Source organism: Dama dama, chromosome 3 (genome assembly GCF_033118175.1).
Source record: "Dama dama isolate Ldn47 chromosome 3, ASM3311817v1, whole genome shotgun sequence".
Taxonomy (NCBI): Eukaryota; Metazoa; Chordata; class Mammalia; order Artiodactyla; family Cervidae; genus Dama; species Dama dama.
The window spans coordinates 43,370,485-43,384,046 of record NC_083683.1 but is presented as its reverse complement, the minus strand read 5'-3'; the positions used below and the strand labels follow the sequence as shown (position 1 = coordinate 43,384,046).

At 58.5% G+C, this 13,562-nt stretch overlaps 1 protein-coding gene across 4 annotated transcripts in view; it reads left to right on the top strand.

Annotated features, from left to right (window-relative positions):
• The first annotated feature begins 3,249 nt into the window (after positions 1-3,249).
• The window catches only part of TNS2 (tensin 2), a 16,369-nt gene continuing 6,056 nt past the window's right edge, over positions 3,250-13,562 (top strand). Inside the window, exons 1-15 of one of the 4 annotated variants that reach the window (XM_061127310.1) lie at positions 3,250-3,324; positions 7,651-7,759; positions 8,259-8,296; positions 9,163-9,201; positions 9,524-9,562; positions 9,717-9,766; positions 10,004-10,175; positions 10,469-10,519; positions 10,811-10,933; positions 11,016-11,080; positions 12,115-12,198; positions 12,569-12,681; positions 12,776-12,836; positions 13,099-13,174; positions 13,429-13,558. In XM_061127310.1, the coding sequence (XP_060983293.1) occupies positions 3,250-3,324; positions 7,651-7,759; positions 8,259-8,296; positions 9,163-9,201; positions 9,524-9,562; positions 9,717-9,766; positions 10,004-10,175; positions 10,469-10,519; positions 10,811-10,933; positions 11,016-11,080; positions 12,115-12,198; positions 12,569-12,681; positions 12,776-12,836; positions 13,099-13,174; positions 13,429-13,558 (1,225 nt within the window). Of the gene's footprint in view, positions 3,325-5,031; positions 5,089-5,816; positions 6,045-7,650; positions 7,760-8,258; positions 8,297-9,162; positions 9,202-9,523; positions 9,563-9,716; positions 9,767-10,003; positions 10,176-10,468; positions 10,520-10,810; positions 10,934-11,015; positions 11,081-12,114; positions 12,199-12,568; positions 12,682-12,775; positions 12,837-13,098; positions 13,175-13,428; positions 13,559-13,562 lie in introns of those variants that run through there. The other 3 variants (XM_061127291.1, XM_061127318.1, XM_061127302.1) reach the window with 3 other exon arrangements.

The following is a 13,562-nucleotide window of genomic DNA, read 5'->3' as shown; positions in this document are numbered from 1 at the left end:
GTTCACGTTGGTTGTGCACAGAAAAGGCAGGGAGGAAGGAACTCCCCATTCTATGTCCCAACAGGGTAAGTTCACCCGTCTGCCCCCCACCCTCAGTCATAAGAATGTATGGACTCTCAGAAGCCCAACTGTGGAACTGGGTTTCAAGATGAGTCAGCCCTGTCAACCTCCTGTCATCTTGAGCAACCGGAGGCTGCAGGTTTGGCATGAACTTGAGTCTGGGCAGGTCCCACGTGTATTCCAGTCCACGTGGCCTAATTTCTCCGAAACAATTAAGCATTAGGCTCTGGATCCCAAGGCAGGGTCCCAGTGAGTGCTGAGTGCACAGCATCTGTTTTCTCAGGAAGTGGGAGACCTACACATCTGGGAAGCTGTTTCTCAAATAAAACCTTGTTTCTCAGCAACCATTGAAACCCCCAGGGCCACAAGTGTAGACGAGAGACTCTGCCTTCTCTCACCCCCAGTCTCGCCAAAAAGAAAAGTTTGGAAGAGGCGAGCTATGCTGCTCCCCGCCCAGCAGCAGCAACCTCCCAGTTGGACAGTATACCCTCTGTCCTCAGCCAGGAGATCCGCCTCTGGAGATAGCTCTGCCCCTCTCCCGCCCTTCCTGGTTCCCAGAGCCCAAACCCTTCCCTCAAGTCCCCCTGACTTCTTCGTGCCAGAACAGTGTACTCTTTCAATGCCCTCGTCCTGTAATCCCCCACCCCAAGGATCTCAGCACATGCGGTCACAAGCATGGGATCACCCCAGACCACGGAAGAGGGGGTTCAGCCTTCCGTGCCAAAATGGGCTGCCCTCTGCATAGTTAAGGTAAGGAAAACCTGCAGGAAGGGTCAGAAGGTGTTCTTCAACTTGATTGACCTTCACTGAAACCATCCTGGTTTTTCCCTCCCTTTTCCCTTCTTTTCTAAAGTTCCCTCTGCTCTCAGCTGGTATGGTAGTCAGGATGCCTGGCTGGCCCCCCATGCCACCCATTATAATTTCACCCTCTTCAAGCCGCCACCTTTATTTTTTCACTCTCCATCTTCCTCAGCATCCCTCCTGCAGCTCCCTTCCCCTGAGCTGCAAGTTCAGCTGCCCATCTTATGACCCTCCCCCAATTCTTTGGCACCTCAAAAGTTCCTTTTAGTGGGAATTCCCTGGTTGTCCAGTGGTTAGGACCTGGCACTTTCACTGCCAGAGGCCAGGTTTGATCCATGGTTGGGGTACTAAGATCCTGCTGGCTGGGCAGCATGCCCCCCCACACCTGCCAAAAAAGTTTCTCTTAGGGGCAGCAATACCAGCATGAGTATAAGGCTCTAGCCCTGCCCACCGTTCGGGGATCCAATCAAGGATGTTTTCTCTGAGTCCCAGTCTCTCCTTTGGTACCTCTAGAACCTATCCCCTTTGGTGTGCATCCCAGGGCCCAGCCAAAGACCCTAACAAATTCTGGAAGAGACAAGATTTTGTAAGAGCTAGCCTTAGGTTCCAAAGAAGTGAGTGAATTTTCGTATCTCTGGTATCTCGATTACATAATCAGATCTGGCCAAAATACACTGAATGATCTTCAGCCCTACCCCTCCCCCAGTAGTTCGGATGCCTGTCCTTCTCCGAATTCTAGCCCCTCCCCTTCTCCTAGTGCCTCCGATCTCTTCCCTCCCCTGCTCCATTCCAATCCTCCACCCCTTTCTCCAAAGCCCGGTGACTCCTGCCGCCCTGAGACTGCCTGTTGGACAACTACTCAGTCAAGAGCAGTAAGTTCAAGGTTCCCAGGTCCCAGCCACACCCACCCCTCCCAAATGCCAGCCTCTGGGGGCCCTGCATTGTCACCATCCACCACTTCCCAACCTCTTCACTGCCACCAGATTAGAATCAGGTGCTCCACTCTCTCGTAATCAGAACCAGACTTCTCAGCTTTTGCCAAAGGCTAGATGAGCACAGAAAAGACCCAGATGAGAGATGAGCCAGTAAGGAACAGAGGGCCGTAGTGCTTGGCGCTGGGCATTGAGGCCTGACCCCTCCCCCCTCCCCCCAGCCAGTTTTCATCATGGAAAATCCAAAGGGGAGAGGGAAAGAGGGAGACACTTTCAGGAACCGCTCACTGCTAAAGAACAGTGGGGAATCTGGGAATGGGAATAGACTGAGCTTCTAGAAAGATATCCCTTCCCTCTACCTTCCCCTCCAGGACAGCAAGACGCAAACCAACCCCAGAGCATCAGTTCCAAGTGCCAATCTAGTACCAGATCCAGACACTGCAGAAGTAGTGAATGAGGTTAGAATGAATTTCCGTGTCCACTGGGAAGCCAGGAACTCGAGTCAAAAGTGAAGACTTTTTTTTTTTTTTAATTATTTTCATTTATTTTTTGGCCTCATTGAGTGGCATGCAGGATCTTAGTTCCTCAACCAGAGATCGAACCCATGCCCCCTGTAATGGAAGTGTGGATTCTTAACCACTGAGCTGCCAGGGAAGTACCAAAAGTGAAGACTTTTTAAACAGAATTCTCCTAGAGAACAGGACAGGCCAGGTCCAAAGCAGGGGGATGTTTGGGCTCACTGGAGTGGCTTGGGGTTGGGGATGGGGGGCGGGGTTGAACTTGACCTGGAGGTCCTCAGCTCTGAGTTCTTTGGGGGAGCATAAGTGGCATCCGAGAGAGAAGTCTCCCGTGGGACAGAGGACCAGGGAAGTGTGTCTAGGGACTTGGGACACAAGCGACACCCGGTGCCTTCGTCTGAAGCCCCGGTGTGAAGGTGGCGCTAGCTTCGCTAGGCCAGGCCGCGGGTGGCCCCTAATCTGGGGGTCAAGCCCACTCTCAAATACACTCCTGAGAAGGGGCCGGACTGAAAGAGGCTGAGGCAGTCCGCCCTTGCTTCTGGTGCCTTCTCTCCAGCTTTTCTTCTGCTGGCTCTAAGTTTCTTTGCTGTCTCCCTCTGAATCAGTCTCTGCGGGGCTCTGTTTCCTGTTCCTGTGTTCTCCGTGTCCACCTCTCTCCCCGCATGGTCTCCGAGGGTCTCTGCCAGTCCCCGCATGCCTCCTTCCCAGCTCCTGGGCGCGTGGACTCGCCGGAGAAGGTGGGGAGGAGAGACGGAGGAGGAGGGGCGGGGAGCGGGCGGCACGTGGGGATTGGAGCCCGGGAAGGAGGGAAAGAGGGAGGGAGGAGAGCGCGCGGGAGGGAGCAGAGGGCGGCGCGGGGAGCGGCGGGGGCGAGCGCGGCGCGCCCGTCCCGCCTCCTCCGCCTCCTCAGCGTCCGCTCGGCGCGGGCCCGGGGCGGGATGGGCTGGCCCGGGGGCTCCCCCTGTTGCTGCCCCGCCCCGCCGCGCCCCCGCCCCGCCGGGCGCCCCCCGCAGGTGAGTGGCCGCGAGGCGCCGGGCGGGAGGGCGGCGGCGTGTGCGTCACGGCGCGGCGGGCAGTGCCAGTGGTGGTCGCCAGGGGGCGCGGGGCCGCTGCGAGGGGCGAATGGGCGCGGGGAGCGGAGCGGGCGCGCCAGGTCGGGGGTCGGGGGCCGGGGGCCGCGGCCGACTGAGGCCGGAAAGGTGACCAGGGGGCGGGGCCAGCCCACGGCCACTCCCCGGCCGGCCGTCTCGCCTTCGCGCGTCGGGAGAGCACTCGCCGCCGCTCGGTCCCGCCACGCACGCGCACCGCCCCCGCAGGCCCGGGACTTGGGCGGGAACTGGCCGGGGAGAGTGCGTGTCAGGGTTTTCCTTTTCCACCTCACATCTGGGGAAACCGAGGCACGTGCGGCCTCCATCGTCAGTTTCCCAGATCACCCTGGGCACTCTCGCGCACCCCTCCTTCCCTCCTGTCTCCTTCCCTGGGCCTCACCCCTCCTCCGCGGCTGGGCTCCCAGCCGCGCATCCAACCACAGCTATTTCCAGGAAGGGGGGGTGTGGGTGGAGGGGTTTCTCCAAACAAACCCAGGGCTTCGGAGTGAGAGGGGGCCAGGCTGGGGGAGAGGCTGACAGGCTCGGGAAAGTTGCGGGCTGGAAGAGGGTGAGGGTCCCAGGGCTCTGGCCTGGCCTTCCCAAGCCTGCCCCAGGGAGCTGCTTTTCCTCTCAGCACTAGCAGCGGGCTCAGCGCTCTCCCACTGCCATCTCACTTGAGAGGTGCTCCGCAGGGTGGGGAGGGACTCAAAGCCATCTTCCCTGGCCACCCAACACAGCGGCTAGTGAGCCATCCACGAGGTTAAGAACGAGGGTCCGAGGAGGTCTGGGGAGTTGTCAAGTTAGGGGACTTTTCAGCCCCTGCGGAGGCAGCAGAAGTAGAGACAAGCCTGCTCGAGGAGTCCTGGTCAGGGCAACTGCAGTAGGAGGGGAGAAAGACCACCCACGCCCACACCGCCACCACAGCACCTCACCTGCTGCCAGCAGAGCTGGGGACTGGACCATGCCGGGCCCGATTGCCCACACTGGCCAGGGGCCCGGAATGTCCTGGGACCCAGCCAGGGCTGGAGGTCGGAGTGGGTTGCAGAGCCAGTGCCCCTCTCCAGTTACTAGTTAGGCCTCCCTCTGGCCAAGGTACCCTGGGGACAGACTTTCTGACCTGGAAGGGGAATTAGAGCTTCAAGGGAGACGTCTCGGGCTAGGCCCAGCCCAAGGAAGTGTCCAGAGTGGGCTCATCCCAGAGGAGGCAGGGTTAGACCAACCTTGATGGGCATGGGGGAGGGAGAGGGAGAGGGGAGGCTGAGGACCTAGTGGGAGAAGCCAGAGCTGGGGGAGCTGCCAGAGCCCTGGGACATTCAGTAACTACAGTGCAAATGTTGGGGGGCGTGGTGGGGGGGCAGGATGCACACATTTGCACATTCTTTCAAGCAGCTGGACTGTTCCACTGGACTGCTCTGGGGGGGCTGTGATCCAAGACTTGGGGCTGAGAACCCCCAGGCTGTTAACCCCTAACATTTTTTGGAAGATTACTACCCCCCCCCCCCCTTTCGAATGCCCCAGTCCACCTCCTTCCCTTAACTCCTGGGACAGGAAGCTGGCTGTGTTCCCAGAGGGAGGCAAGAGGCCCGCGGAGGGGGGTGGAGTATGTGCTGGGAGGGGGGCCGCCTGTCCAGCCCTCCAGCCCTGGGACAGCTGCTGAGGAAGGAGAGCAGAGCTGGGGGAGCCATGAAGGTAGTACTCAGGCTTGGGGTGGGGGGAGGGCTGGATGGCAAGGAGGAGGGCCCACGTGGCAAGGCTCCAAAGAGGAGCTAGGGACCCAGGGAGTGGGTGAGTGAAGGACTGTATCCGGAGCAGGGCAGCTGGGGAGCTTTCAGGAGAAGGGCCTCAAATGCCTTGGGCTAGGGCAGAATAACTGGCTCCTGTGGGCAGAGCAGTCTCGGCTGGAATTTGGCCTTTCAGTGTAGATGGTGGGGGCAAGGGGCCAGTGCATGTTTTCCTTTTCCTGTTGCTTCACAACTAGTGAAACTGAGGCAGAAAGCCGACCCTCAGGATGCAGTCCAGGTCCTGAACTGGCTGGGACAGCAATTCCCAGCTCCCCCTCCCTTCCACTAGAAGGTCCCCAGAGAGCCTGAGAGTTCAGGCCGAGAGGCTGGCCTGGCAGGGACGAGGCGTTCCCCTCTGGCCCTAGAGCCAGGGCCCTGAGACCTAAATTCCCACCCCGCCCCTGTCCCGCCCCACTGGGGGCTGGACCTCAGGATCCCACAGATCCCCCGATAGGGTAGATCCCAGGCCTGGGGGCAGCTCCTGAGCAGGATCAGGGTGGGGGCAAGAGATCCTTGGCTGACACTCCCAGCAGGGTAGATCCTGGGAATCTGATCTCCTGGCCTCCCCCACATCCTCCCCCCACCACCACTTCCTGGAGCAGCGACCTGCCCCCTTCCCGCCTGCACTCCCCTCCACTTCCAGGGCTGGGCTTCTCCTCACACCAGCCAGACAGCCTACTCTCCACCCAAGGGAAGCGGCTGCCTCCGCCAGGCCGCTTCCAGGAAGCCCCGGGCCAGGCCCCAGCATTGTTCGGGCCCCAAGGCCAGCACCCCAGGCAGCCAGACACCATGAAGTCCAGCGGCCCTGTGGAGAGGCTGCTCAGAGCCCTGGGGAGGAGGGACAGCAGCCGGGCCACCAGCAGGGTAGGAGTGCCCTTGACTGGGCAGAGGTGGGGGTGGAGGTGTGGGCAGTGGGGGAGGGGGCCAGAACTCCGGCCAGAGCTTCGTCCCAGTTTCAGCTTCCTCAGCCTTCTCCCCTAGTCCTGTATCCCCTCATTACTGTCTGTTTGGAGCGGCCAGGGCTGTGACATGAGCAGCAGAAGTCTGGGTGAGAGCAGATCCTCATCAGCTCCCCTGTCATCTTCCCTGCCCTAGCCCAGGCCAGCCCTGCACGGACGTATACATTATGGGAGGACCTTCCCAGGTACTAGTTTGGAACCCGGGAGAAGACTTCCCTAAGCTAAGAAGTTTAGGGGAAATGGGGTAGGGGTGGCGAAGGAAGGAAGGGAGGCGGCCAGGTCTCAGAAGTGCTTTAAACAAGGGGGCTTGACTTGCTTTCCACTGACATCATCTGCCTGTGCCATTAATACCAAAATGCACCCAAGTTTCCTAGTGGGTCTGGCAGAGTTGGTCCAATCCAGAAGAGTTCAAGTTGGGTTAAATCCAGCAGCTTCAGGGACAGCCAAGAGACCAGAGGTGCTGCCTGCATCCCCAGGGTGGGGGGCCTAGAGGCCCCATCCCTGCCTTTCCCCACATTTTTTTCAGCCTTACCCCTCCAAAAGGCATCTCAGGGAAACATGAGACAGTACTGTGGGGGAGGGAGGCAGGAACTTGAATGCCAGAGGAGAAGAAACATAGGTAGGAGAGGAGACAAGGAGGTAAATGGTCCCCAGAGGATGGACGAATGGGAAAGATAGTCCTGGGCCATAGGGGACATCCCAGCCTCCTCGCTCACTGCACTCTGGGAGGGGAGAGGCCGGAAAGCATCGGGTCCACCCTCTCCCCCTTCAATGCTGGAATCCCTCTTGAACCTTCTCAAGTGACTGGGTGCTTACTACATCCTGGAGCAGTAAGGCAGCTAAATATTTCCATGTCATGCCTCCATCTGCCTCTCCCTCCAGCATTACCGCCCCCTCCTTACACAATTGCTGCCTGCCGCCTTGGTGCACAATGAGTAAACATGTTGTTCTGACAGTGGGGGGGAGGAGGGCGTGTCAGCTGCTGGGAGGAGGGGGACAGTGGGAGCCAAGGAAGCAGGCCTGGCTGAGGACACTCCTCTGGGTCATCTGGGTGCTCGTGACTGACACCCTACATTCATGTCTGACCCCCTCCCTGTTTATTTTTTAGAGGCGCCTCCCGGTAGGGAGGGCAAGATGGGAGGAGAAACAGGTTGCCTTCATAGAGGAGTCAGGGAACACCACCCCCCCACACCAGAACGGAAGCTCTAGGGTTTGGGTAACAGTGACCACAAGGGTATCACACACCAGGGCCACGTGAGGGGCCTAAGTGATCCCTTGGGGAGGAGCTGACCCAGCTAGGGTGACGCAAGGAGCCAGGTTCCACGCACTGTGGAGGACAAGCACTATAACTGCTTGGAAACAGCTGTGGCCAAGTGCGTTTGACAAGTTTGGGGGCTATATCAGGATGGAAGAAGACAGAAAAAGTGCTGCACTCAGGCCTGGCCCAGTCCTGGAGATGGACCCATGGGAACTGACATCTCTGTCTGCCTGTCTGTTCCTCCGCCCATCAGCCTAGGAAAGCTGAGCCACATAGCTTCCGGGAGAAGGTCTTCCGGAAGAAACCACCTGTCTGTGCCGTGTGTAAGGTGACCATCGATGGGACAGGCGTCTCATGCAGAGGTGAGGTGTCCCGCCCTAGGCTGTAACTCTGAGAGCATCACCCAGCGCCACTGGCTTGCACAGCCCTCAGCAGGCAGACCCCAGAACAGAGCATGTACTGCGTGTGCTGCCCCTGGGCTGGGCACCATGGGGCCCAAGAGGAACTGCCTCCCCTCCAAACAGCCCTTGCTCCCCCAGCACCCCAGGAAGCCTAGAACTCTAAATTACCCTCCTGCCTGACCTGGAACTGGAGGCTTCCCTCCATGCCTTCCTCCTGTCCCTTCCTCCTCACCCGCACCCACCCTAGAACATCACCCCTGGACCCCCTACTTCCTGGCCTGGGCAGTAGCGCACCACTGCCCTGTGCTTCCCTTGAACTCTGCCCCTGCTCCCGGACTCCAGCCAGCTCAGTACAGCTGGAGTCCGGGAAGTTCCAGGACCTGGGGAGACAAGAGAGCCACCCCTTCCATTGCCCCAGTAGGCCCCTGCTAACACCTCTCCTCCCCTCCATCCCCTCTAGTCTGCAAGGTGGCAACACACAGAAAATGTGAAGCAAAGGTGGGTAATCTGATGTCGGGAGGGGGGCCTGGGGTCCCTTCCTCCTCTGAAATGGGCTTCTCCTCCCCTCCACCCCTCTCTTCATTGGGGAACCCCTGCTGGGTAACAGGGGGTACTGTATTGGGCCCTTTAAGAACCACCCTACTCCACCCCCTGGAGGACTGACCCAGGCGGGTGGACAGCAAGACAGCACGTTTGTCTTGGTGCTGTGCCCAGGCTGCAGCTGGCGCGAGGATGGGGGGTGGGGAGGAGGAGGAGAACGAGGAGGAGGAAGGGTGGGGTGGGTGGGGGTCAAAGCAGAGACTGGTGGCCGGATGGGCTGTGCCTTCCCCCTGGGGAAGGGTCCTCAGGATGCCTGAGTGGGTCTTCTCCTGGGCCTTGGAAAGGCTGGGCAGAAGATGCAAGATGGAGGCAGCACCCACTATCCATTGGGTACCTGAGACAGCCCCATCTCTGGGGTGCCCTAGTTCTCCTCCTGCAGTGTGAGGGGTCCTAGGGCCTTAGAGCTGGCTTTGGGGAGCTGTGTGCCCAGGGGCGGGGTCTCCCGGTGAAAGAGGCCAGTGTCTGTCCCTGGCCATGGCCTGCCTGCATGGCTCTATATATAACTCCTGCCCTGCAGCTGGATGAATGGGGGTCTGTGTGGGCAGGGGGCTGGGAGCCAAGAGTAACATGTTGGGGGCCCAGGGGTGGGAGACCGAGAGGCCAGAGGGGAGGCTCCCTTAAATAGAGGAACCTCAGTTGCAGCCTGTGTCCATCTGCTGACAGCCCCTCCACCTTCTTGCTGAAGCTGAGGGGTGGCCCCATCCTTAAGCCCAGGAGAGCCCATTTCACTAGCAGCTCAGCTCCTCACTCCAGTCTCCTTCCAGGTGACTTCGTCCTGTCAGGCCTTGCCTCCCGCGGAGCTGGTGAGTGTGCTCTGGGATGGGGTGGGGGATCCAAAGAACCTGGCTGCAGTGTCCAGAGGTCTGGTGGCCACAGACGGGGCCCCAAGAAGTTACCTTGAATGGACTGCTGTGCATAGTGGCCATCCTGAGAGAGTGGAAAACTTTTTGAGCCCTCTGCCCTTGTGTCTTGGGCCTGCTCAGGGTTAGGACTCCTCCCTCTCTCCCTGCCCCACCTAATACAGCCCTCACAGGGAAACACACAAGCCCTCCCACTGCCCCCAGGCCCAGACTGGTCCTTGCCCCTTCCCTAACCGCTCCCTTTTCCTCCCCCCTCTCCCTCTAGCGGAGAAACACCGCCCCTGTGAGGCGCATAGAGCACCTGGTAAGGTGATGCTGCAGGGTGGGGGGCGGAAGCAGATAGCTCTGGGACTAAGGACCTAGGTCTCTCCTGGAGCAAAATTCATGGAACTCTGGAGTGGGGAGGCCTAGAGTGAGGGGCATAAAAGATGTGTGCAAAATCTCATCTCATCCACCAGGGATCCACCAAGTCTCTGAACCACTCAAAGCAGCGCAGCACCCTGCCCAGGTAAGTAGGGTGCGGGGTGTGGTCGCATATGAGCCCTTTCCTCATACCCCACATCTCAGCCCAGGGCAGTTCCCCTCAACAAAGCTCTCCAGGACAGCCCCATCCACAAAAGGTTAGGACCCAGGAGGCCTCACCTGTAGTCGGCCAGACACCTTTCCATCACACCAGCCTCCCGGTGCCCGCCCCACACCCTCTCCCCGCCCCGTTCCTAACACAGCTTCTCCCTCTCTTCCCCAGGAGCTTCAGCCTGGACCCGCTCATGGAGCGCCGCTGGGACTTGGACCTCACCTACGTGACGGAGCGGATCCTGGCCGCCTCTTTCCCCGCGCGGCCAGACGAGCAGCGACACCGGGGCCACCTGCGCGAGCTGGCTCACGTGCTGCAATCCAAGCACCGCGACAAGTACCTGGTGAGAGGCGAGACCTGCTTCAGTCAGCCAATGGGAGGGCCAGACGGGCCCGGTGGCTCCCTGACGTCACACCTGTGGGGGCAGGGCCCCGAGTGGGCGGGGCCCCGGACGCTCCAGGGAGCAGACCTCGAAGGCAGACAACTGATGCGGCTGTCAAAGTTAGGCCGGGCCTTAGTCACTTCCTCCTTTTAGAGAAAGACCCTTACTTAGGGTCACAGCAGGTAACACCTCCAAGAATCACCACACCTCGCTGCCAGGGGTCACTTCGCCTAATGCCCCCACTTTACTTGCAGCTCTTCAACCTTTCAGAGAAAAGACATGACCTGACCCGGCTAAACCCGAAGGTAGGAGAGAATTAAAACCATCACCCCCAGCCTTCTCAATATTAATAGTAGCACTTGGCATCTACTTTACTCTGAGACACTTGCCCATATGACTTGTGACTTGAGACAGCCCAAAGCATGGTGCAGCAGGTATCAACCCATCATCTAGGTGAGGAAAGAGTTGAGGCTGTCATCAACACAAGCAACAGGGCCCTGACCTTGTCTCCAGGCACCTAAACCCTATCCCTCTTCCACCCCATCCACCTCTTCTTTGGTGGCCACCAGCCCCAGTTCCGCCCCTGTACCCCTCAGGTCCAGGACTTTGGCTGGCCTGAGCTGCACGCACCCCCCCTAGACAAGCTGTGCTCCATTTGCAAAGCCATGGAGACCTGGCTCAGCGCTGACCCTCAGCACGTGGTCGTATTGTACTGCAAGGTGAGCTGGAATTTCAGGTTTACAGGACTGGGGACCCTCAGCAAAGGACCCCAGCAAGCCCTCTATCCCTCTTTGTCCTCAGGGGAGCAAGGGCAAGCTTGGGGTCATCGTCTCTGCCTACATGCACTACAGCAAGATCTCTGCAGGGTAAGTGCTCCAGCCCCAAGTCCCCCCTTCCCCAGGGACCCTCCCTCCAGCTGGCCCTTGACGAGTCCCCCTCCTCTGAAGCCCACCTCAGGGTTCAGAGCCATTTACTATAAACTTGAGCTTTCCACCTCCTTTTTCTCACTTATACTTCACCACTTTTCTAGGGCTGCTATAACAAAGTGCCACAGACTAAGTGGCTTAAGACAACAGAACTTTGTTGTCTCGGTTCTGGAGGCTAGAAGTCTAAAATCAAGGTGTCAGTGGGGCCACACTCCCACTGAGACTCTGGGAGTGGCCTCTTCCCAGCTGCTGGTGGTAGCCAACAGCCCTTGGTGTCCCATGGCTTAGAGATGTATCACTCCAGTCTCTGCCTTCGTCATCACATGGCCTTCCTGTGTGTCTGTGTGTCTGTGTCTCTTCTCTTCTTCTAAGGACACCAATCACATTGGATTAAGGGCTCACCCTACTCCAGTATAACATCTTAATTAATTACATCTGCAACGACCCTATGTCCAAATAAGGTCACATTCTGAGGTACATATCTTTTGGGGGGACACAATTCAACCCGTTGTTGTTGTTTAGTCGCTAAGTCATGTCCGACTCTTCTGCGACCCCATGGACTGTAGCCCACCAGGCTCCTCTGCAATGGGATTTCCCAGGCAAGAATACTGGAGTGGGTGACCATTTCCTTCTCCAGGGGATCTTCCCGACCCAAGGATCGAACCCGGGTCTCCTGCATTGGCAAGTGGGTTCTTTACCACTGAGCCACCGGGAAAGCCCCCAGTTCAGCCCATAGCATGGTCTTATTGTCCCATTTTACAGAGGAAGAAACTAAAGCTCAGGGAACAGTTGCCTGTGGTCCAACAACTAGTAAAGTGACTGCTTGTGGGGTTTCTAGTCCTCTTCACCACCACTCTGGACTTCCTCTAGACTTGTGGGGAATCACACCTCTCTTCCCTCCCCTGGAGCTTAGGAAAGGGAGACCAGGATCTAAACCACCCCCTTAGCCCCCACACTGGCCCCCCTCTCCCCAGGGCAGACCAGGCGCTGGCGACCCTTACCATGCGGAAGTTCTGTGAAGACAAGGTTGCCGCGGAATTGCAGCCCTCCCAGCGCCGGTGAGCAGCCTGGGTGGGGATGGGCCAAGCGAGCAGGTCCCTCCGTGGCTGCCAAGGCCAAGCTTATCTCATTCATGAAGCACACCTTCCTGGAGCACCTCCTGTGTGCTAGGGCTTGTGTCAAGTGCTGAAAAGAACAATCCAAGGTCCCTAGGTCTCTTGGGGCTTATTTACGTGCTGGTGGGGTAGAAGGTGATAAACCTATGAATAAATAGACAAGATCGTTTTGGATGTTAGCGAGAGCTATACAGAAAATAAAGCTGAGTCTTGCGATAAAGAGGGACTCACGGGATAATCAGGGCCCATTGCTATATCACGTGAGATCAAGATCTGGAAGGGGCTTACGTCCACCATGACATCCTACCACCAGGTATATCACCTACTTCAGTGGTCTGCTGTCCGGCTCCATCCGCATGAACAGCAGCCCTCTCTTCCTGCACTACGTGCTGGTGCCCGTGCTGCCAGCCTTTGAACCTAGTGCAGGTGAGTCTGCCTGGAATGTGCTCTGGGGGGGGGGGGGAGCTGTCCCCCCTCCACTCAACACCCTTCATGTACCTTCTCTTTGTCGCCCCACTAGGTTTCCAGCCCTTCCTCAAGATCTACCAGTCCATGCAGCTTGTCTACACATCCGGAATCTAGTGAGTGCTCTGTTCCCAGGCCCCTTCTCCCTGAGTCCCTGTTTTTCCAGCCTCTCCCAGACAGCTGGGCCTCCAGCTCTAGCCACTCCACCCCAAAACTAATAGCATCATAGAATCCATTTTATAGATGGGGAAGCTGATGCTTAAAGGGCTCGCACTCAGGGAGCACTCAGTCTCCGATCTCCCAATTCCCTCCGGACTCTTCACAGCCACCAGTGCACCCAAGTGCCCCTGCTTCAGCTCTGCCTTCTCTCTTCCCCAGTCACGTTGCAGGCCCTGGTCCCCAGCAGCTTTGTATCAGCCTGGAGCCAGCCCTCCTCCTCAAAGGCGATGTCATGGTGAGGGGGCTTTAGCCACAGAGAGAGTCCTGGGGATGGGGTCGGGGTGGTGGTGAACGCTGCCAGCTGCACCATCTCTGGAGAGCCGTCGATTCAAGGCAGCTTGGAGGGCAAGGAGGTTGTCTTCCTGATGGGAAGGTCACGTTGGAGTTGAGACAGAGCAGAGCCGTAGCCGGATAATCCCCAGGGTGGAAGCCCAGAGGAGATGTGTGTGGACACAGAGCCTGAACGCTGGTCTCCCTCCCCTCACCCAGGTAACATGCTATCACAAGGGTAGCCGGGGGACTGACCGGACCCTCGTATTCCGAGTCCAGTTCCACACATGCACCATCCATGGACCACGGCTCACCTTCTCCAAGGACCAGCTGGATGAGGCCTGGGCTGGTGA